Raw genomic sequence first — 23,469 nt, 5'->3', positions numbered from 1 at the left:
CTACTTTGCTAGGTAAGAAAAAGCAAATACTGGAATCTCTTGGCCTGAGTGTGTGGATTTTCAACAAACTCTCCAGGTGATTCAAATGTAAATCAGTGTTTGAGAGCCATTGATATCTAGGAAGGGACTCGACTAGAGATACTCTGAAGAAAAAAAGACCATGGAAAATTATTGATTGAGTTAAGGAGTGAACAAGCCAGAGTTTTCAAGCTTGACTTTTCTGCAAAGATTTTTATTAAAATTTGAAAAAATTGAAAGGGAGCAAAGAACATTAAATTACTTTTTGGTGTGTGTTATAATTTTTATTTCTTCCACACATATCTTTTATGTATATGGTTGAGGGCTTACTTTTGTGCCTATTATTAAGGTTCCTAAATGATTTGAAAGACTGGAATTTCTAAAACTTCTAGGAAGTAGTTTACAGATTGGAAAAATCTGGGTCAGTCAGTTGAGGTGAAAGGTAAGATGACATTTAACATTTGATTTAATGTTAGAGTTTGGCTACTTTGTCTCTCATGACAGTCATATTGAGAACCAGACAAAAGTTATTTGATTATTTTTTCAGCATTATATGTGTAATCTCATATTCTGGATTCTGAACAACTTGATTTTACCAATAAATTTCTGTTGTGTTAAAAGTGGCTGAGACCTCAACATAGCCACAAGTGAAGAGAAGCGCATATTTTGTGACTTTTGGTTTACTACGTCTGGTGGTGTAATGTAAGATTAGTAAATGTGCTCCTCCTCTTTTATGCAGGACCAGTGGCTGTAGGACAATTCCACCGGTCGTTCCGGCGAGATAGTTTGTCTCCTTACTCCTACGTATCAGCTTCATCCCACAACCACGGTCCTTTCCCTCTGAAAGGTTTAGATCGGACCCCGATTCCTCCTAGAACATGGCAGAACTCTCTTGGAATGCACCCAGGACAAGTGGAAACGTCTCTCACTTTTTCAGATAAAGGGGTTCCATTTCCTGTACTACAGAGGTTTCCAACTGAGGTTACATATACCCTGCAGCCCAGTGCCACATCCGTACATGTTCAACAAGGTCCTCAAACAATGATCAGCTCCTCCCAGAAATATAGTAACTACACACCGTCAGCGCAGTACTCCCAAGCCTACTATCCAACAGGTATGAGAAATTCAAGTTCAGTGGCTTCTCTTAAGGTTCTTTTAATGAGAATTTATATTTTTTTAATGTGTTTCTTTATGCCTAAACAAAAATAGGAATATGCACTTAAGAAATGTCAAAGATTTCTCATGAGTACACATTATTTAGCAATAATGTAAAATTTCATTGATTCTTAAAAGTTGTGAAAATTCTGTTTGTGCGTAAAGGTGTAGGTTTTAATGAAACTGTTGTATCCTCAAAATATGTCCTAGTAATAAAATTAAGACTTAGTACATCAGACCTTGGTATAACTCCTGCTCCTGGTGTAGTAGTTTTTTGTTTTTTGTGGGTTTCTTTTTTTTTTTAGAAAACCTGCTTATATACATATTACATTGTTTACTTTTTAGTTATGTAGGTGAGACTACCTCATAACGAAATCATGTTAGTATCTCAGTAACGAAGTTTAATAAAAGAGCAACTCACCATCTCTTAAGACTAAATTATATTCTTGTAGTAAAAATGTGATAGTGTGGTTTGGCAGTGCAGTCCCTGCAGTGTTAATCCCAGCCAGTGAAGAACTGGGACTAGCAGAGAGAAGAGCCTGACAATGACAACTGACCCAGAGCCCAGCCAAGGGCATGGAAGGCCTGCTAGTAGATCTCAAGCTACTCATTGGGAATCCTTAAGATAGTGACCCTCTATTTAGCTTCTTGGGGCTAGGGAGTGTCTTTTTTTGGGGGGGGGGTACATTTTTGCAAAATGATAGCATTACCATTTAATTCAAAACAATTTCATTGTTTTGCAGAAGCGCCATAGAGGTGATGTGTGTTTTCATGTAGTGTTTACCCAGAGTGATGAAATGGGGCAATAGAAACAAGTCAAGGGTCAAGGCTTTCAGAAAAGACTGGGAAGAGAAGAAAGGGGGCAATCCTTTGCCCTATGAATTAAGGTTCTAGGCATATTAATTAAGTACATCTGGAAGCAATTTCTAGAGGTATTTTGTTAGACCATTTTTCCCAGGCAGGACGAAATCAAAAGCTAAAATAAGTGGAAGCCATGTGAATTAGATAAGGGGGTAAATAATTTGTTGCCTTTTAAAAGTTGTAAATTTGGGAACTGTTCCATTTGTAATAATACTCACTATTTTCTAGCTGGTAGCATCCAACATATTGTTTTATTATTGGCTCATTGCGGTTTACCTAAATATGGCCAGTAAAAGGGATTGCTTTATTTTCTCAAAGCACTTAAGTTTAATAATATTAAAATAATAAAACCAGAGTTTAAATTAGATTGGGTTGTATAGATTTTTGGAGCTGCTACTGTTTTGGAGGATGGAGTTGAGAAGGAAAAGGGGAAGGAATTATATGGAGTAAGATGATATAGCACTTCTAATCATTTACCTATTAGAGATTTAAAAAAATTTTTTTACCTTATTATATAAAAAGAAGTTGAGGCCTAGTTCTTTTCCCCAGATTTTCAGCTACTTCTTTGAAGAACAAAAATATCTGGGTGATCTTTAAAAACAGAAGATGACTAATTTCATGTTATAAGTTGTATATCTTATGTATAGCAACAAATAGTATCAGATTTTTATTGAGGAGTTTAATCCAATATTTTAACAAACAAATTAGGCATTTCTATCTAAATTATAATTTTGGCTGCCTTCCATATATGCATAGAATATATATATATATATACATATATATATACACACACATATATATATACACACATACACACAGAGAGCCAGTCTGTGCCTTTCTTACACTTGCTTTATATTCTACAGCCTGTCAACTGGACAATACCCCTACTTCCCCTCCTTTTACCAATAAATGTTTCTCTTTCTTTTCCGAACTTCCCTCCAAACCCCCCTTCTCACACTACTAAAGACTAAAGACTCAAAAAGTTTCTGGGGAGTTGAAATTTAGAAGGACTGCAACAGAGAGATGTAGAAATGTTCTTGGCCTTCTAATTTGGAATTTTGGAGAAATTTTCCTATGGACATATTAGACATAGTGGTTAGGTTCTATATTACTGTTGGTCCTTCTGTTAAGGTATAGATGGTTAGAGGCTGGCTTAGGAGCCAGACTAGCCTATATGATGATGTTTCTATGGGAAAATGTATTCCAAGTTCCAAACAATCCTCTTGGAAACTCCTAGTTCTAAATTTTATGAGAACTAGTTATATAGTATTTGCTAGAAAACACTACAGATAGTTAATATTATTCCTCATTATGGAAATACTGTTTGTTAAATTATTGTGATTTAAGGACATATGTTATTTTAAAATATTTTATGTTAGCTTGGATTTACATTTATAAATAAATTTATTGATTTGATAATTACACTGGAAATCGTCTCCAAGAGTCCAAGGTAAGGACTAGGGAAGAGACACATTCAAAGAACAACTAAGTGCTGCTGATGTTTTGATAATGTAGAGTGAATATGAAGTCGAATCTGGGGTTATGTGAATTTTTTGTTTTGTCTTCTTTGAGGTGGATAATTGAAATGATATGAAGGTTCTGAGGTTACGAGAAAAAGAAATCTCATGATTTCATGATGACTTCAAATATATAGAGTAGTTCTATGATACAATGTAGGCAGAATTGCTTTGAACATTCTGAAGTACTATATAAATAAAAAAATAAAAAGTTGTATTGTTAAATACAAAAGACCTGCTATGGAAAAGAAAGTGCTAAAGAAATACTGTACAAGTACTTAATTCCTCCAAATTTTAGGTGAAGGAAGCAAAAAGTAGTGAGCAGTTTAACCAATATTTAGTGAGTACCTGTTTATGAAGGGTTTTACAAATGACTTTCCCAGAATTAAGTAAAATACTATTCTCAGAGGCAGGATGATAATCACTCCCAAATCCAGCTCTCCAAATCCTAATAAAGTAACTAATTTCGGAATAATGGTCATACTTGTATCCTTTCAAAGTGAACTATATGACTTGAGGTTTGGATCAAATTTTAGTAAAAAACAATACTCAACTTCATTTAAAACTTAGTTATAGGGCTTCCCTGGTGGCGCAGTGGTTAGGAGTCCGCCTGCCGATGCAGGGGACGCGGGTTCGTGCCCCGGTCCGGGAGGATCCCACGTGCCGCGGAGCGGCTGGGCCCGTGAGCCATGGCCGCTGGGCCTGCGCGTCCGGGGCCTGTGCTCCGCGGCAGGAGAGGCCACAGCGGGGAGAGGCCACAGCGGGGAGAGGCCCACGTGCCGCAAAAAAAACCCCAAAGAAACAGAAAAAAAAACCCTTAGTTATATTGAAAATAAACTTGGATCTGGTCTTCAAATGGTATAACCAGTAAATTTTGAATTTTGTAATATTTCATAAATTATTAATTTCTCTAGTAAAGCGAAACATTGAGACTAAAAAACTGCTATCAGACTGACTCCTAAATTGACTCACCTGAATTATTTCTTACATTTGTCATTCCTCTCTTGAAGCATCTGTTTTCTTTTTTATTTATTTACTTAATTTTTTGGGGCTGCGTAGGGTCTTAGTTGTGGCACGCGGGGTCTTCATTGCGGTGCGGGCTCTTCATTTTGGCGCACGGGCTTCTCTCTAGTTGTGGCGTACAGGTTTTCTCTCTCTAGTTGTGGCACGCAGGCTTAATTGCTCCCCGGTATGGAAGGCAGATTCTTTACCACTGGACCACCAAGGAAGTCCTGAAGCATCTGTTTTCTTTGCCTAGATCGTTTATATTTTTTCCAGTCTTATCACTTCTTCAAAGACAAAATGTTGTAGATCCAGTGCTATTTGACTCTTTTTAGTCTTACCTTATCTTGAATTCAGTTTTTTTCCTCTAATGCTATTTTCACAGTGTGCTGCTATAATTTAATGTCCCTTTTTTATGAAAAACTTCATTTTAGACCTTTTTATTTTACTCATTCTCTATATATTTGAACATACATAAGAATATTAATATATTCATATTTATATATAGAGTCCTGTATTGAGGAATTGTTGTCCTTTGACTCATGTTGTAATGCTGAATTGACTCAAAATCAACTTTTTTTTTCTGCGTTAAGTTTTAAGCTCATAGCAGTGATCAGCAATTTGTAGCTGCCTTTTATCTCATATTTTAATTAACAAATACTTGTATAACAATCACTGTGACCAGGTACTATTCTGAGCACTTTCCAAATATTAATTAATTTAATCCTCACAACAACCTTATAAGATAGGGAATGTAGTTATCCTCATTTTATGGATTAGAAACGGAAGCACAGCCAGGCACAAGCAGGGCTGGGGAACAAATCCGGGCAAACTGACTCAAGGGTTCATTATTTTGGCCACTGTGCTCTGCTGCCTGCCTGCCTGTCATACAAAGAGGGACTTTTGTTTTGTTTTTCTTTTGCGAGAGACTCTTTCCTGATATATCTCTTCCCCAGAGTTAGTTACTTCCAGATAGGGTAGATGACAGAGTTTGGTGGGGGGACCTCCCCTTCTGTGCTGCCGGTGACAGTGGGACTGGCCCTGGGCTATTGACTCACCCTGCTCAAGCAGAGAGAACATACTCCAGCTGCTGGAGTCAGGGGTCCAGTTTGGGGGCCTCTGAGGAGTGGGGCTGTGTCTAATTCATTTTTGTTTCCCCCTGCACCTACCATAGTGCTTGGCCATAATGGGCCCTTAGTAAATAATTTATTGAATGAATGAAATAATTCTAGTCTCAGCTTTGCAGTTAATCATCTGATGGACATTGTGACATTCTGTGGATTATTTCATGTCACTCAGCCTCAGTTTCCCTTTCTATAAAGTGGCAATAATATTTTGGGTCGGGGATTAAATGAATTAATGTATGTGAATAGACTATAAAACTTAAAACACTATTTACATACAAAGGACAACATTTTAAAAACTGTATTTAAAATGAGCCTAGATATTAATACTTTAAAGTCTAACTAAAGTGATTTGTAAGAACACAGCCTTCCCCTGAAGGTACATATGTTTATTGAAAAACATATTTTGTATCATTATTAAAAATTTTTTCTGAATTGACTCTCGGGCAAAGAAGGTTGCTTATTATTGTTTTAAAGTACAGTAAATTTTAAAGATTTGATCTTTAGGCTTCTAATCCTACATAATGTACATAAACAAGTATGGAATCTCAAGTTATAGGAGCTTTCTGATGCTCAGGTAGCCTGTATTGTCAGTTTCTCCGAAAAGGCCCGATTTTGTTCTTATGGAAAGAGGGACTTGGCGTAGATACACCAGGAGGTTTTCTTTAGCTGCCAGAAGAAACTAAGCAAAAGCACAATTATATTTTCCTTTCTCTTTATTGAGGTAAAATATATGTAACATAGAATTTACCATTTTAACCATTTTTAAGTGTACAGCTCTGTGGCATTAAATACGTTCACATTATTGTACTAGCATCACCACCATCCATTTCCAGAACGTCTTCGTCTTCCCCCAGCTGAAATCTGTATCCATTAAACACTAACTTCACATTCCCCTCTCGCCATCTTTTGGCAACCACCATTCTACTTTCTGTCTTGAAGAATTTGATAACTCTAGGGACTTCGTATAAGAGCAGACATGTATTTGTCCTTTTGTGATTGGCTTATTTCACTTATTTCAAGAGTCATTGATACTGTGGCATGAGTCAACATTTCCTTCCTTTTTATTTTTTATAAATTTATTTATTTTTGGCTACATTGGTTCTTTTTTTTTAACATCTTTATTGGAGTATAATTGCTTTACAATGGTGTGTTAGTTTCTGCTTTATAACAAAATGAATCAGTTATACATATACATATGTCCCCGTATCTCTTCCCTCTTGTATCTCCCTCCCTGCTGCATTGGTTCTTCGTTGCTGTGTGTGGGCTTTCTCTGGTTGCGGTGAGTGGGGGCTACTCTTCGTTGCGGAGCACAGGCTCCAGGCACGCGGGCTTCAGTAGTTGTGGCACATGGGCTTGGTAGTTGTGGCTCGCGGGCTCTAGAGCGCAGGCTCAGTAGTTATGGCTCACGGGCTTAGTTGCTGTGTGGCATGTGGGATCTTCCTGGACCAGGGCTCGAACCCCTGTCCCCTGCATTGGCAGGTGGATTCTTAACCACTGTGACAACAGGGAAGTCCCTCCTTCCTTTTTAATTTCCATATGTATGGACATTTTGTTTATCCGTTCACCTGTTGATAGACACTGGGTTGCTTCCACCTTTGGCTACTGTGAATAATGCTGCTATGAACTTGGTTGTACAATAATCTGTTCTGCTTTCACTTCTTTTGGGTATAGGCTGGAACACCATTTCTTTTCAAATTAACTTAAATTAATTTATTTATTTGGCTGCGGTGCGCGGGTTTTCTCTAGTTGTGGCGAGCGGGGGCTACTCTTCGTTGCAGTGCGCGGGCTTCTCATTGCGGTGGCTTCTCTTATTGTGGAGCACAGGGCTCTAGGCGTGTGGGCTTCAGTAGCTGTGTCACGCAGGCTCAGTAGTTGTGGCACACGGGCTTAGTTGCTCCGCGGCATGTGGGATCTTCTTGGACCAGGGCTCGAGCCCGTGTCCCCTGCATTGGCAGGCAGATTCTTAACCACTGTGCCACCAGGGAAGTCCCTAGAAAACCATATCTTCACCTCATTGTAGATGAGGAGATGTTGGGGTTCTAGTTGCTGTAGTAACTTATCTTGAAATTAAATTTACTATTTATTAGGATATTTTTCCTTTTGAGTATTTATATTGGGTATTTCCTTACTGTTGACACTGTACTATTCGAGAGTAGATTCACGTCCAAAACATTTTAATTATAGATTTGAATTACCTCCATAGGATAAAGTATATGAACCTCTTTTCCTAACCTATAGTGGATGTGAAAATTTTTACCTTTAGATAAATTTTTAGTAATCCTGGCTTTATTTTATTACTAGAATTGTTTTTTTGTTTCTTTTGCGGTACACGGGCATCTCACTGTTGTGGCCTCTCCCGTTGTGGAGCACAGGCTCCGGACGCCCAGGCTCAGCGGCCATGGCTCACGGGCCCAGCCGCTCCGCGGCATGTGGGATCTTCCCGGACCGGGGCGCGAACCTGTGTCCCCTGCATTGGCAGGCGGACTCTCAACCACTGCGCCACCAGGGAAGCCCTAGAATTGTTTTTTTAAATGTCATCAACTCTGATATTTATATATGGAATAGAAATTGTTCATTATTTCCAGTTTTTTATTCTATATGCAATTTAATGCCTTAAGTGAACACTGCCTTCAGGAAAATACTGGAAGATCTTTATGCAGATGAACGTGTCTTAGGACATAGCGATAAACTCAGTTTTATAAATGTTAGTGCTTTCACAGTGCTTTCATAATACATGCTAAATGAATTTGTCATGTATTAAGCACACAGTTGCAGTTTTATAGCTAGGTTTTCATATTCAGTAAACTTATTAATACTTTGTTTTGTTCTATTTTGTTGATTATACGAAGTAGCACTGCACTGGTAAGGAAATAGCCATTGAGGAATCTTTTGGGATTATCTGTTCAAGTCCTCCCTTTCTTCATGCAGGTACCTTTCTACTTTCCATTTGTAACTGGACACTTTAAAGGATATTCACTATTTTGCTGTTTCCTTAGATTTCAAATCAGCTATCAACTATCTATTAATATATTCTCTGTTATATATTCTATTTCTCCAAGAAATTTATTTTAAAGTACACTTTAACAACTATTCAAAATGTGTAAACAATGGGGTCAGATCATAGCAATATCAGAAAAATAAAGCTAATACCGTTCACTGATTTATTTGTAACAAAACACTTTTATGGTGCCCTGATGGGTGAAAACCTGCAGCCCCTGACTGAGTCCTTTACTGCCACTAGGGGGCTAAGTTTTCCTTAGCTGTTAAAACTAAAGATCCCAGTTTTTTTCAGTTTTGGCGAACCCCGCAGACCCCTCCTTGCTGTTTTGCTTTTTGGATTTAACTTATGTCCCAGGATATTTGTGCCTTTAAATATTATGGGAAACCAAGTTCAAATCCAAAACATTTTAATTGTGTATTTGAATAATCTCCAAGGATATTGGAAATGATAACAGCTTGAATTTTATGTGACCATTCTAGTAATATCTGGCTTTTTTAACCACTGGACTTGTTAAAATTATGTAATTCAGAAAACATCAACCCTCATGTTTGTAATTGAACTAGAATTCTATCCATTATTTTAATTTTTTACTTCTGTGTGCAAAATGTAATGCCTTAAAATGCACATGATAAAATAAAATATTTATTTCTTGTATACCTTTATGAACTTCTGACGTTTAAAAATTCAGTAGTCAGTAATGGAGAAATAGGGAAGCATTTTAATGAATTTTTACAATCCTTAGGCTAATTCACTTCAAAGTTTACCGAATAAGATTATTTAGTAATATTATTAGCATACTCAAAATATGAAAAACATGGACCAAAAAAGAGAAAGTTGCCACCTTATAAAAAGGATACCTTAAAAATATTCAGCAAGTGGAGTTCTAGTAAAATTAAAATATTACATTTAGGAAGAAGAAAAGATTAGGGAAGTATTATGATATATTAAAGAGTGTGTACTTTGGAGTTTGCCTCTGTCACTACCGGCGTTATGACTTTTGGCACATTTTTTAACATCCCTGAGCTTTAGTTTCCTTATTTTTGTAAAGTAATGTTAATACCTCATTCAATTGTTGTTTGGATTAAATGAGGCCATATATGTAAAGGACCTAGGACTGTGCCTGGAATATGGTAGGTGTTCAACAAATGTCATCCTCTGTTTAATCCAAAGATGTGATGTTATAACTGATTCTCAGTCGTTCTGGAGGGCCTCTCCCTGGAAAAGAGGAGACTCAACCTAATTTAAGGCTACATCTGTAGGTATGACTCTACCAGTAGAAAGAGTTCAGTCTTTTCATGGTATCCTAACTATAAAGAGAAAGTTTGGAAAATGTATTTCCTTAGCTAAAATAATAGCATTGTTAGCTATTTACTTATTGATTGCTTACTGTATGCCAGTACTGTTCTTAGTGCTTTGTGCATATTAACTCATTCACTCCTCACAACAAACATGTTAGGTAGGTACTATTATTATCCCTATTCTAACAGAATGCAGAAACTAAGGCCCAGAGGGATTAACGTTGCTCAAGTTTATACAGCTATTAAAATTTTGGAGCTGGGCTCCAAAGCCAGGCAGTCTGTCTCTAGAATCTGAATTCCTAACCACTTGTCTAAATTGTTAAAACATTTTTTTCATAGATTCCACTGGATGCATTGTATAACAGTAGGAGTGTTTGGAGTGTACTTATAATTATTTTATCCTTAAAAATCTTCCTCCAAATGTTTGTTACTATTAAAATGATTGAAATAATTATTTTAGAATTCTGAATATGTTCTGATATCTTCAGTAAAAGGAAATGACTACTTTCAGTAAGAATAAATGTTTGGTTAGAAGGGCAACAAAATGTTTAGGTGCTAAAGAAATCATTTATAAAAGTAGACATGACCCTTTTAAATGACTTTTAAAATTGCCTTATTACCATTTGTTTTCAACAAATAAGGGCACCTAATTGGACTAAATACATTTTATTGCACCCACAATTGCACTTGGAATTTTTTGTTCCAAGTTGAAAGAGAGGAGTGCCTTGAATGCTGTAGAGGTTTATTTGGGTTGACAGCTTTTCTGTGTTTGGATTTGTTCCAGCTGTGCTGCAGTGCTGCTCTCCTACCCACATGGATGCGCTCAGTAGTTGTGTGACTCCCACTGCCCCTTCCTATGCACACTGCAACTACTTCCAGGTAAGATGCTGGGAACAATGGACATACCCTGCGTCAGGTACAATACGATTGGCCTTGCAGAATTCCAAAGTGTAATTTTATCTTAATGAGTAGCCAGAGGTAAGCTGTGGATTATGGCCTTAGTTTTTCTCAATTCTAAAAAAGAAAAGAGTTGATGTAAATGATGTCTGAGGATTCTTCTAGGCCTACACTATCTTCTTGGCCTACTCTTAGGCACTAGCCACATGTAGCTATTTAAATTTAAATGAATTAAAGTTAAATAAAATTTAAAAATCATTCCTCAGTAGGGAGGGTGGGAGGGAGGGAGACGCAAGAGGGAGGAGATATGGGGATATATGTATATGTAGAGCTGATTCACTTTGTTATGAAGCAGAAACTAACACACCATTGTAACCAATTATACTCCAATAAAGATGTTAAAAAAAAAAAATCATTCCTCAGTCACACTAGCCACATTTCAGGTGCTTAATAGTTTCGTTTGGCTAGTGGTTACCAAATTTTATAGTACAGATAGAGAACATTTTCATCATTGCTGACAGTTAGTTGGAACAATGTTGTTCAACTAACTGTCAACAATGGTAAAATTGATTACCATGGTAAAATGAATACCAGATAAACTCTAAAAGTATATAAGTCACCAAATGACAGATCCTTCCAAGATGGTACAATTACTTTTTTTTTTAAAGGAGAAAGGAAAATGATGTCAAAAATGAGAAAGCCCCCATGTTGTAAACACTGCACTTCAATGTTTTCTCATATTTGTTAGGAAGCAATTGCTTTGATTTAAATGTTGTAGACTACTACTTCTAGGATAAGATTAAATCCCATGTTTGTATTTTTATGCTATAGTTGCTTAAAGATTGGAATTGTTTTCCTTTGATATCATGTAGTCATGATAGCTTCTGTTCTTTACAGAATACCTTACTATTGACATTCCAGTACTCAAAAGAACATTCCTTTTTTCTTTTTTGTCTTTTCTTTTTTTGAGGAGTATAGAATCAGATCAAAGAGACTTAGCTGGACTTTTTTTTTTTTTTTTTTTTGCGGTATGCGGGCCTCTCACTGTCGTGGCCTCTCCCGCCGCGGAGCACAGGCTCCAGACGCGCAGGCCCAGCGGCCGTGGCTCATGGGCCCAGCCGCTCCGTGGCATGCGGGATCCTCCCGGACCGGGGCACGAACCCGCGTCCCCTGCATCGGCAGGCGGACTCCCAACAACTGCGCCACCAGGGAAGCCCAGCTGGACATTTTTAATGGCAGCTGTCATCAAGCAAGTTAGTCTAGCCGATTCATCTTCACTGGAAGGACATATCTATCTCACAAATTAGATGCTCTTGTCTGTAGATCCAGGCGTTCTCTCCCCTGGATCATACTGGAGATACTCTGTTGGTGTTATATCTTGATTATATTTATGTTTTAAATAAATCATTTAAAACATCTTTGAAGACCTTTGCTTACTACAAAGACAAATACATGTTCACTGTAGGAAAATAGAGATAAGTAGACATAAAATTTTTAAATGGAAAAAAGGGAAGTATTTCAGATAACATTCTGGAAATAAATGCAGTTAGTTTTGTTGGCCTGCAGATATGAGTGTGCATGAATGGTCAGTATATTGCAGTGGTTAAGAGCAAGAACTCTGGAGTCAGGCACACCTAGGTTTGAAACCTGACTCTGTCAGTTACTTCTTTGTGACTTTGTATAAATTATGAAGTTTCTCTGAACTTCAGTTCCATCCTTTGGAAATAGAGATGATCACATTTCATAGACCTCTTGTGAGGATTAAATGAAATAATGTATGTAAAGCACTTTGTATGTGCTTGGCACATAGTAAGATCTCAATAAGTGGGGCTATCAGCTATAGTAAAGTAGCTTGATGCTTAAACCATTTGGATTTACATTATTTGGCATTATGGCCTTCAAACCATTGACGCAATCATTGTCAATGTGTTTGGCAATATTGACTCACTACATGTTTTATTTAATAGTAACCCTTCCATATCTTATGTTTATAACCTGAGATATTCAGCAAACATTTATTGAATGCCTGCTCTATGCAAAGTACTGTGTATAAGAGAATACATCTTGAAGATATCAGTCTAAAAGTGACAGCTATTTTAATCTATTGTTTTATTATTAAAATAAATAATCTCAGGACCAAAGGACATTTGATATTCCATACATTTTTTCCCAGATCATTTGGAACAGAATATCAGTACCTCCCCCCTGAATCTATAGAAGCATTGGTGGACTTGTGAGCGTCCTATGTTTGACATTTCCTTACTACACTCCTAAAACAGTATATTACAGATACAAGTGATGTTTTTGTCTGTCAGCCTTTATGGAAGAGTTTGGTTTATAGACATTTTATCAACAAATAGGTTTTTGGGTACTATGACTTTTTTGATTTTGTGTACTTTAACCCTGAGAATTATTGGTCCATTCCAGTATTAAACTTAATATAGTGGTTGACATATAATAGTTCCTGTGTAAGTGTTAACAATAGAGTTGAAGCTACTACTGCTGGAAAGTTGATTGGCATTCAAGTTTTCTTAGTGAGCTTTAAGTTTAATTTGTTTATATTTCGCGTTCATCAGCCTAAATGTTGTTGCTTTCCTCCTTAATCTCATATTTGGTTTTCTATCCAAACAGTCCTATTTTCTCTTTTCCCAGAATCCTCCAGTGCAATCCTCCTATCCAGTTGAATTTCTGCCTTCTGATTGGCCTTGCAGTGCTACTGATGAAAATAAAAAGTCAGAATTAAACCTAGAGGCTGTTTTTCAGATAGTAGATGAGTTGCATTCCTCCCCTAAATTGGAGATGGTAAAGGTGGAGCCTGTTGAGAATCAGTGCTCAACATCTCAGTCTAACAGAGGCCAACATATCCTAGCTAATTCAAACAAGAGCAATCCATCTTCCACAAGTCAGGCTAGCCAGCTGGAGCCACTTACTGCTGTAGGCTCAGATATTACGTCTTTTGTGGCTGGAACAGAACAAGCAATTACCTGCTCTCTACCACAGTCACCTGAGTACAACTATACCATCCACACAGCTCAGGCTGTTGAAAACACTACAATGCAGGAGTCTGCAGCCAGCCAGCAAGCTCATGTCAAACCGAAGGAGCAGCTAAGTCATAATCCATCTCCGTCTTCAGTAGTATTTGTGCAGGAAGGGCTACCGTTCAGCACACATGAGGTAAGAGGCAAAGAAAAAATCCTAATAGAGCTCAGAGGTACCTAGTGCTTCTTGCTGAAGACTGTTCTAGTGGAGACTTTGTCCAGGTTTTATTTGGGTTTAATACCAGTTCATTATGCTCTTCAGAAGGATCGTCTCCCAGTGGTTCTGCACAAAAGATCCAGAAAGAAGTAACCTTAACCCTCAGGCATCCTCTCACTACGTTGTGGTCTGAAGTCAGCCTCTAGAGAGGCAGTCTGAATGAGCATTGTGGTATGACTGATTTGCATGTTAAAAGCATCCCTTGAGTTTTGCTTCCTAACTTAGTTTGGATGGACTAGGTGTGCCTGGCTGATTAAATTCCACTCCTCAGAAGGGATGGTTTATCTCATAGATAATATCAGGACTTTCCTGGCCATTTGTAGCATGGAGGTAAGGAGATGGTTGGAGGTGTTTTCATACTTTCTTACAGCATCATTGAATTCCAAATTTTTTTTAAAGATTTATTTATTTGCTTAATTTATTTTTGGCTGTGTCGGGTCTTAGTTGCAGCAGGCGGGATCTTCGTTGAGGCATGTGGGATCTTTCGTTGAGGCATGGGGGATCTTTCGTTGTGGCGTGCAGGTTTTCTCTCTCTAGTTGTGGTGTGCAGGCTCCAAGGCGTGTGGGCTTTGTAGTTTGTGGCACGCCGGCTCTCTCGTTGAGGCGCGCGGGCTCAGTAGTTGTGGCGTGAGGGTTTAGTTGCCCCATGGCATGTGGGATCTTAGTTCCCTGACCAGGGATTGAACTCGCATCCCCTGCATTGTAAGGTGGATTCTTTACCACTGGGCCACCAGGGAAGTCCCTATAGAATTCTAACTTGACTTGACAGCATACTGTGTTTGAATTTCCCTACTAATATTCTCATTCCTAAAGCAGAATTCTGACTCTAGTTTGAGAGATATATTCTGAAGGTAGAGACTAATTCCTTTATTGCTGCTAGCTTATGACCAGGAAATGAATAAACTTTGATTCTAAAAAATAAAAGTACATCCAAATTAAAATCACTTTTGTGATTATTTTTTTCCTACTTAATTTTTTTTCTTGATCTTAGCCTGATACATATGTATTTCATTTTGGATTTTTTTTCTTTAATGGAACTGAAAATGTCTTCATTGTTAGAAATTCCCAAGATAACTTTTTGGCAGTTTGCGTGTGTGTATGGGGGGGCGGGTTGTGGCCGCACCGCACGGTTTGTGGGATTTTAGTTTCCTGACCGGGGGTTGAACCCAGGCCCTCGGCAGTGAGAGCGCAGAGTCCTAACCAATGGACCACCAGGGAATTTCTGGCAGTTTTTAAAATGCATTCTTTTCTAGCTCTAACTTTAGATCCAAATGTCTTATGGGGTTTTGGGGTTTATTTATTTATTTAATTTATTTTTGGCTGTGTTGGGTCTTCGTTGCTGCGCATGGGCTTTCTCTAGTTGCGGCAAGTGAGGGATACTCTTCGTTGTGGTGCGTGGGCTTCTCATTGCAGTGGCTTCTCTTGTTGTGGAGCACCGGCTCTAGGTGTGCGGGCTTCAGTAGTTGTGGCTCGCGGGCTCTAGAGCGCAGGCTCAGTAGTTGTGGTACACGGGCTTAGTTGCTCCGCGGCATGTGGAATCTTCCTGGACCAGGGCTCGAACCCGGTCCTCTGCATTGGCAGGCGGATTCTTAACCACTGCACCACCAGGGAAGCCCTATCTTATGGTTTTTATCAGCTCATTGTCCTTCTTGAGCCCAACTGTTGAGACCCGGTATACTATGTATTAATATTATAAATTCAATAGACCAAAGATAGTCCCATTATGTTTCAAATATGCCTGTGAAAAGAACATGAAATTTGCCTTTATTCCTTCGTAGTCACATCCAAAAGATTAGATTTCGTACCTTAAAATTGCATTCCCACAGTTGTTTTTTTTTTTAATTTGGATATCACAGCTTTTGAAAGCTATATTTTGAACTCCTAGCTCTACTTCATTATATTGTTTTATTTTAAAATAAATTCATAAACAAATAGAGTATTTGAGAAGTTGGTCAGCTTGACAAAGGGATTTGATATTCCAAAGAAAACATAGGAACTCCAAGAGAGAAATTCATATGTCATAAGCAGAGCAGATCTAGATTTTATAGGGAGTGAAGCTTACACAAATTTGAGGTCCTCATTAAGCCAAAGAATACAAAATTAATAGAAGAAAGTGTTTATAACCCCTCTGACATCATCCAACAGGATCATGCCTATGGCCATTCCAGTATCACCAAGAGGGGCAGGCAATCTGATGGAAGGGATGTCAGAGTGGGAAAAGATAGTGGTATTAACCAATTGTGAATTTGTGTGATGTGAATTTTACCAAAAAAGAGAAAAGAAACTTCATGGTGAATCTTCCTCTGATCATAAGTAAATACTTTAGCTCCATAGACATTTCAGTAGTTTGTGTATGGGGAAATATACATCTTACTACCGAATATTCAGATTAGCTTAACAAAATCGGGTGGTATCATTCTTTTTTTTTTTTTTTTTTTGGCGGTAAGAAAATGGCGGGCCTCTCACTGCTGTGGAGCACAGGCTCCGGACGCACAGGCTCAGCGGCCATGGCTCACGGGCCCAGCCGCTCCGCGGCATGTGGGATCCTCCCGGACCGGGGCACGAACCCGCGTCCCCTGTATCGGCAGGCACACTCTCAACCACTGCGCCACCAGGGAAGCCTGGGTGGTATCATTCTTAAGGATGAAAAGCCTTACAGTCTTATTTGTTGGATCATGTTTCTATAGTAGAACTCCTCTGATAAAATATCTTAGCTTTTAGTAGATATTTGGGGAAAATTTGGAATAATGAGTGGGTTTAATATTTTAGGTGGATGCCAGTATAAAATGCCAGATGAAAACACCTGAGAATATCTTGCCTTCAGAACAGATGGGATTCCTTATTTCAGAAATGGGGCCTGCTAGCAAGCCTAGTGAAGACACAGGTTTATCCACTCCAGCCGGATACAGAGAGCGAAGCAACTCACAGCAAGGAAAGTCCCCTGGTAAGGATTATTGTGCTCTAAAATGTTAGCAGTAGAATCATAGTGTAGAATTAATATATGAGTGATAGTTTTTCTGGTCTTCATTTATTATTCGTAATTGTAATATACTAATCACATTGCTGTTTCATACAACTGCAATTTTAACTCTTTATTTTTTCTTAATCATCCTTTTAAAGTACGTAAAAGTTATATTCCAGTATTGCATGTAAGAATATGAGCTTTTGAAAAGAGAACATGGTAAGTAAAAGCAAAGGAATTTGGATTATTTAACTTGGAGAATGCAAGGATGAAGGGTGATTCAATAACTGCTTCAGATGCCAAAGACTTTGTAATTACGGAAGTACTTGTTCTCTTATTAGCAGAGTATAGTACAAGAGGGAATATGCTTAAACTGTGGCAGGAAAAAAGTAGATGGACATTAAAGACGTTATCCTGAGCATATTATAAAGATACTCTAAAGTATGACTCTGTATCAATGGGATTTTTCTTGTGGTTTGTAGGAGCCCGAGTGATTGTTTTAGTACAGTTGCTGCTACTCTTTCTAGGGAAATTGGAAAGAATCATTTTTTTAAGAAAATGGTGACATCCAATAAAACATGTTTCTTGTATGATCCAAAACCAAGTCATCAAAGTCTTCAGTGGACAACTTGAATATTCTCAAATTATATGCATGTCAGAGGCATGCAATTCAGTGAATTAATGAATCAGGTTAAGCAATCATTTTAACCTATAAAAATTGGAAAAATCTTGGGAACTTCTGTGAGAATTTCTCCAAAAAGTAAACTAATAGTAATATGATCGAGATGTTGTTTAGACTCATTGGGTTCTTTCTGCAAAATGCCTTTTAGACTAAAAGCTATCTTGATCACTTATTTTATTTGTTAAACTTAGCTTGCACAGTTGCTTTTAGTTGAGTATATGATCCAATCTACGATCAAAGATTAAGATTTCTTACCACTGAAGATGTTCAAAGCAATGGCATAGACTTTGAAGGCAATTTAGAAAAGGACAGTGACGAATATTTACTACACACTCACTTTTATGACATACAGCAAACTTGATGAAACTGGTATTATCGTCTTAAAGATCGGGAAACTTAATCTTGGAGAGGATAAGTAACTTGTTCAAGATCACATTAATTTAGCTAATATTCTACTCACAGTCCTTCTGTTGACTGTGTCCTTTGATGCACAAAAGTTTTAAGTTTTATGTAGTCCCATTTGTCTACTTTTCCTTTTGTTGCCTGTGCTTTTGGTGTTGTATCCAAGAAAGCATTGCCAAGTCCAGTGTCATGAAGTTTTTCCACTATGTTTTCTTTCAGGAGTTTTATAGTTTTAGGTCTTTAGTCCATTTTGAGTTAATATTTGTAGACAGTGTAAGATAAGGGTCCAACTTTATTCTTTTGCATGTGGACATCCAGTTTTCCTAGCACCATTTGTTGAAGAGACCTTTCCCCACTGAGTGGCCTTGGCATCCTTGTTGAAAGCCATCTGACCATATATGTGAGGGTTTATTTCTGGTTTCTTTAATCCAGTCCACTGGTCTATTTTTCTGTTGTTATGCCAGTACCATATAATCTCTGTTTAACCAATCAATTCTGCCATTGTAGCACAAAAGCAGTCATAGATAATACATAAATGAATGTTTGTGGCTATGCTTCAGTAAAACTATTTACAAAAACAGTTGCTGGGCCCAATTTGACCCAAAGGTCATAATTTACCAACCCCTGAGTTAGACTAACAGTTTATTTCTGAAAAGCAACAGTGGAAGCCAGAAAGGAGTAGAATCATATTTTTAATATATTAAAAGAAATCTGCAGTCCTGGAAATCTCTACCCAGCCAAAAGATCCTTCAATAATGATGGCAAAAATGAAGACATTCTCAGATAAACACAAAATAGAGAGCATGTGCCACAGAAGATAAACAGTAAAGGAAATTCTACAGGGTGGTCTTCAGGCAGCAGGAAACAAGGAGACATACTGTAGCTTCTAGGGTAATCACCAAAATTGGTATAGAAATAATCCAAAAAAAAGGCAGGAAAGGAGGAAGCAAGGAATTAAAAATAAGGAAGACAGAGAAAACAAATAATAAAATGGTTGACCCAAATTTAGCCAATACAACTATTATATGTAAATGGTCTTAAAATCTCAAAGACAGAGATTGCTAGAGTAGATAAAAGGGCAAACTCCTACTATAGGCTGGCTACAGGAGACATGTAGGTTGAAAGTAAGTGTATAGAAAAAGATACAACATGCAAACAGGAAGGATGAGAAGGCTGGTATGGTTATTTTTAAATATCAGAAATAATAGACTTTAAGACAAAGAGTGTTATAAAGAGGGCCGCTTCATAATGATGAACAATTCATCAGGGAGGTGTATCAACTGTAAATGTGTTTTTTGTAGTAATAGAGTTTCAAAATACATGAAGCAAAAATTGACAAAAATTAAAGGGGGAGACACAATTCCTCAATGTACTAGGATATTTTAATACTTCTGTCTAAGCAATTGATAGAACAACTAGACAAAATATCAGTAAAGACATAGAAGATCTGAACAACATAAACACCTTGATCTAATTGGCATTTATAGTACACTGAGCATCCAACAACTGCAGAATATACATTGTTCTCAAGTGCATATAGTACATTTACCAGGATAGGTCATTCATTGGGCCATAAAACAAGTCTCAATACATTTAAAGGAACTGAAGTCATACAAAGTGTACTCTCTGAATATAACAGGATTAAGTTAGAAATCAGTAACAGAGTAATTAGGAGAACCTCAAATACCTGGAAATAAAGTGACATACTTTTAAATAATTTGTGAATCAAAGACAAAATCACAAGGAAAATTAGAAAATATTTTGACAATGAAAATACAACATCACAGTTTGTGGGATGCAGCTAAAGCAGTGTTAGAATGAAATGTGTAGCTTTAAATGCTAATATTAGAAAAGAAGTAAGATCTAAAATCAATGACCTGAGGTTTTACCATACGAAACTAGAAAAAGAAGAGGAAAGTAAACCCAAAGTAAATACTAAAAATAAAAATAGAAATCAATGATATAGAAAACAGACAATTGAGAAGACTAACAAATAGTCTTTTTGAAAAGATCAACAAAATTGACAAACTCCTAACTACACTGATCAGGAAAAAGAGAACACAAATCATAACTACCAAGAATGAAAAGAGATTAACACCTCAGAATCTGTGAATAGTAAAAGGATACTAAGAGAATACTATGAACAGTCTTATGTTAATGAACACAACCACATAAATGGAATAGCCAGTTCTTAAAAAGTACACCTTGTCAAAATTCACACAAGAAGAACCAATGAATAGCCCTATATAGATTAAAGAAGTTGGTTATCAAACATTTTCCTCAAAAGAAGAAAGAAAACTACAGACTAATAATCCTCATGAATGTAGATGCAAAAATAATTAACAAAATATAAGTTAATTGAATGCAACAATATGTAAAAAGGCTGATAGACAAAGTAGAGTTTGTCTCAAGAATGCAAGGCTTGATTGAATTTCAAATGCTAATATTATTCACCATATTAACAGAGTAAGGGAGAAAAAACTCTATGATGATTTCAATAGATTCAAGGAGAGCACTTGACAGACTTCAGCACTCATTCGTAATAAAAACTCTCAGCAAAGTAGGAATAGTAGAACATTTCTCAAACTGATAAAGAATATCTATAAAATATGTATAGTGAGGATCATGATTAATAGTGAAAGACTAAACTGTTTACTCCAGAGATTGGGAACAAGGCAAGGATGCCCACTTTACCACTTGTATTCAGTATTGTACTGGTGGACCTAGCCATTGCAATAGGCAAGAAAAAGAAGTAAAAGGCCTAAAGATTGGAAAGCACACAATTGGAAAATGAAATTTAAAAAAAAATCAAACATTTATGGGAGGCCCAAAATCATAAGATACCTAGGAATAAGTCGAACAAAATATGTCTAAGGCCTCTACGCTGAAAACTACAAATTTTGCTGAAAGAAATTAAAGAAGACAAATAAATGGAAAGTTGTGCCATGTTCATGGATAAGAATACCCAATATTGTTAAAGTGACAGTTCTCCCCAAGTTGATCTATAAATTCAATGCAATCCTAATCAAAATTCTAGTAGATGTTTTTTTCTTTAATGACAAGCTGATTCTAAAATTTAAAAGAAAATGCAAAGGACAGAGATTAACCAAAGCAATTTTTAAAAATAAAAAATTGGAGGAGACTTTACCAGATTTCAAGACTTACCATAAAGCTAAAATAATCAAAATCGTTTGATATTGGTGAAAAGAGGGACCTATAGATGAATGAAACAAAATAGAGAGTCCAGAAATAGATCCGCACATATGTGGTCAATTGATTTTCAACAAAGGTGCTAAGGCAGTGCAATGGAGAAAGGAAAGTGTTTTCAACAAAAACTAACATTGACCCATACCTCAGCCCGAAGGAGCAAGATGGCAGAGTAGAAGGACGTGTGCTCACTCCTTCTTGCAAGAGCAGCGGAATCACAACTAACTGCTGAACAGTCATCGACAGGAAGACGTTGGAACTCACCAAAAAAGATACCCCACATGCAAAGACAAAGGAGAAGCCACAGTGAGACGGTAGGAGGGGCGCAATCACAGTAAAATCAAATCCCATAACTTCTGGGTGGGTGACTCACAGACTGGAGAACACTTATACCACAGAAGTCCACCCACTGGAGTGAAGGTTCTGACCCCACGTCAGGCTTCCCAACCTGGGGGTCTGGCAATGGGAGGAGGAATTCCTAGAGAATCAGACTTTGAAGGCTAGCGAGATTTGATTGCAGGACTTCGACAGAACTGGGGGAAACAGACTCCATTCTTGGAGGGCACACACAAGGTAGTATGTGCATCAGGACCCAGGGGAAGGAGCAGTGACCCCCATAGGAGACTGAACCAGACCTACCTGCTAGTGTTGGAGGGTCTCCTGCAGACGCGGGGGTGGCTGTGGCGCAATGTGAGGACAAGGACACTGGCAGCAGAAGTTCTGGAAAGTACTCCTTGGCATGAGCCCTACCAGAGTCTGCCATTAGCCCCACCAAAGAGCCAGGTAGGCTCCAGTGTTGGGTCGCCTCAGGCCAAACAACCAACAGGGAGGGAACCCAGCCCCACCCATCAGCAGACAAGCGGATTAAAGTTTTACTGAGCTCTGCCCACCACCAGTCCCTCCCATCAGGAAACTTGCACAGGCCGCTTAGATAGCCTTATCCATCAGAGGGCAGACAGCAGAAGCAAGAAGAATTACAGTCCTGCAGCCTGTGGAACAAAAACCACATTCACAGAAAGATAGACAAGATGAAAAGACAGAGGGCTATGTGCCAGATGAAGGAACAAGATAAAACCCCAGAAAAACAACTAAATGAAGTGGAGATAGGCAACCTTCCAGAAAAACAATTCAGAATAATGATAGTGAAGATGATCCAGGACCTCGGAAGAATGGAGGCAAAGATCGAGAAGATGCAAGAAATGTTTAACAAAGACCTAGAAGAATGAAAGAACAAACAAACGGAGACGAACAATACAATAACTGAAATGAAAAGTACAATAGAAGGAATCAATAGCAGAATAACTGAGGCAGAAGAACAGATAAGTGACCTGGGAGACACAATGTTGGAATTCACTGCCACGGAACAGAATAAAGAAAAAAAATGAATGAAAAGAAATGATGATCTTTTGACAAAATTCAACACCCATTTATGATAACAACTCTCTAGAAGGTGGGCACAGAGGGAACCTACCTCAACATAATAAAGGCCATATATGACAAACCCACAGCAAACATCATTCTCAATGGTGAAAATCTGAAAGCATTTCCTCTAAGATCAGGAAGAAGACGAGGATGTCCACTCTTGCCCCTGTTATTCAACATAGTTTTGGAAGTGCTAGCCATGGCAATCAGAAGAAAAAAATAAAAGGAATACAAATTGGAAAAGAAGAAGTAAAACTGTCACTGTTTGCAGATGACATAATACTATACATAGAGAATCCTAACGATGCCACCAGAAAACTACTAGAGCTAATCAATGAATTTCGTAAAGTTGCAGGATACAAAATTAATGCACAGAAATCTCTTGCATTCCTATACACTAATGATGAAAAATCTGAAAGAGAAATTAAGGGAACACTCCCATTTACCATTGCAACAAAATGAATAAAGTACCTAGGAGTAAACCTGCCTAGGGAGATAAAAGACCTGTATGCAGAAAACTATAAGACACTGATGAAAGCAATTAAGGATGACACAAACAGATGGAGAGATACACCATGCGCTTGGATTGGAAGAATCAACATTGTGAAAACAACTCTACTACCCAAAGCAATCTACAGATTCAATGCAATCCCTATCAACCTA

At 37.7% G+C, this 23,469-nt stretch overlaps 1 protein-coding gene across 1 annotated transcript in view; it reads left to right on the top strand.

Moving 5' to 3' along the window:
* HSF5 (heat shock transcription factor 5) overlaps positions 1 to 23,469 on the top strand; it is a 49,220-nt gene that overhangs the window by 4,867 nt on the left and 20,884 nt on the right. Inside the window, exons 2-5 of the mRNA XM_029213409.1 lie at positions 758 to 1,132; positions 10,764 to 10,858; positions 13,529 to 14,050; positions 16,901 to 17,075. Of these exons, the coding sequence (XP_029069242.1) occupies positions 758 to 1,132; positions 10,764 to 10,858; positions 13,529 to 14,050; positions 16,901 to 17,075 (1,167 nt within the window). The remainder of the gene's footprint in view (positions 1 to 757; positions 1,133 to 10,763; positions 10,859 to 13,528; positions 14,051 to 16,900; positions 17,076 to 23,469) is intronic.

Source organism: Monodon monoceros, unplaced genomic scaffold (genome assembly GCF_005190385.1).
Source record: "Monodon monoceros isolate NGI ecotype Baffin Bay Population unplaced genomic scaffold, NGI_Narwhal_1 Super_Scaffold_9, whole genome shotgun sequence".
Lineage (NCBI taxonomy): Eukaryota > Metazoa > Chordata > Mammalia > Artiodactyla > Monodontidae > Monodon > Monodon monoceros.
The sequence above is the reverse complement of the archived record's forward strand: the minus strand, read 5'-3'. Positions and strand labels throughout refer to the sequence as shown.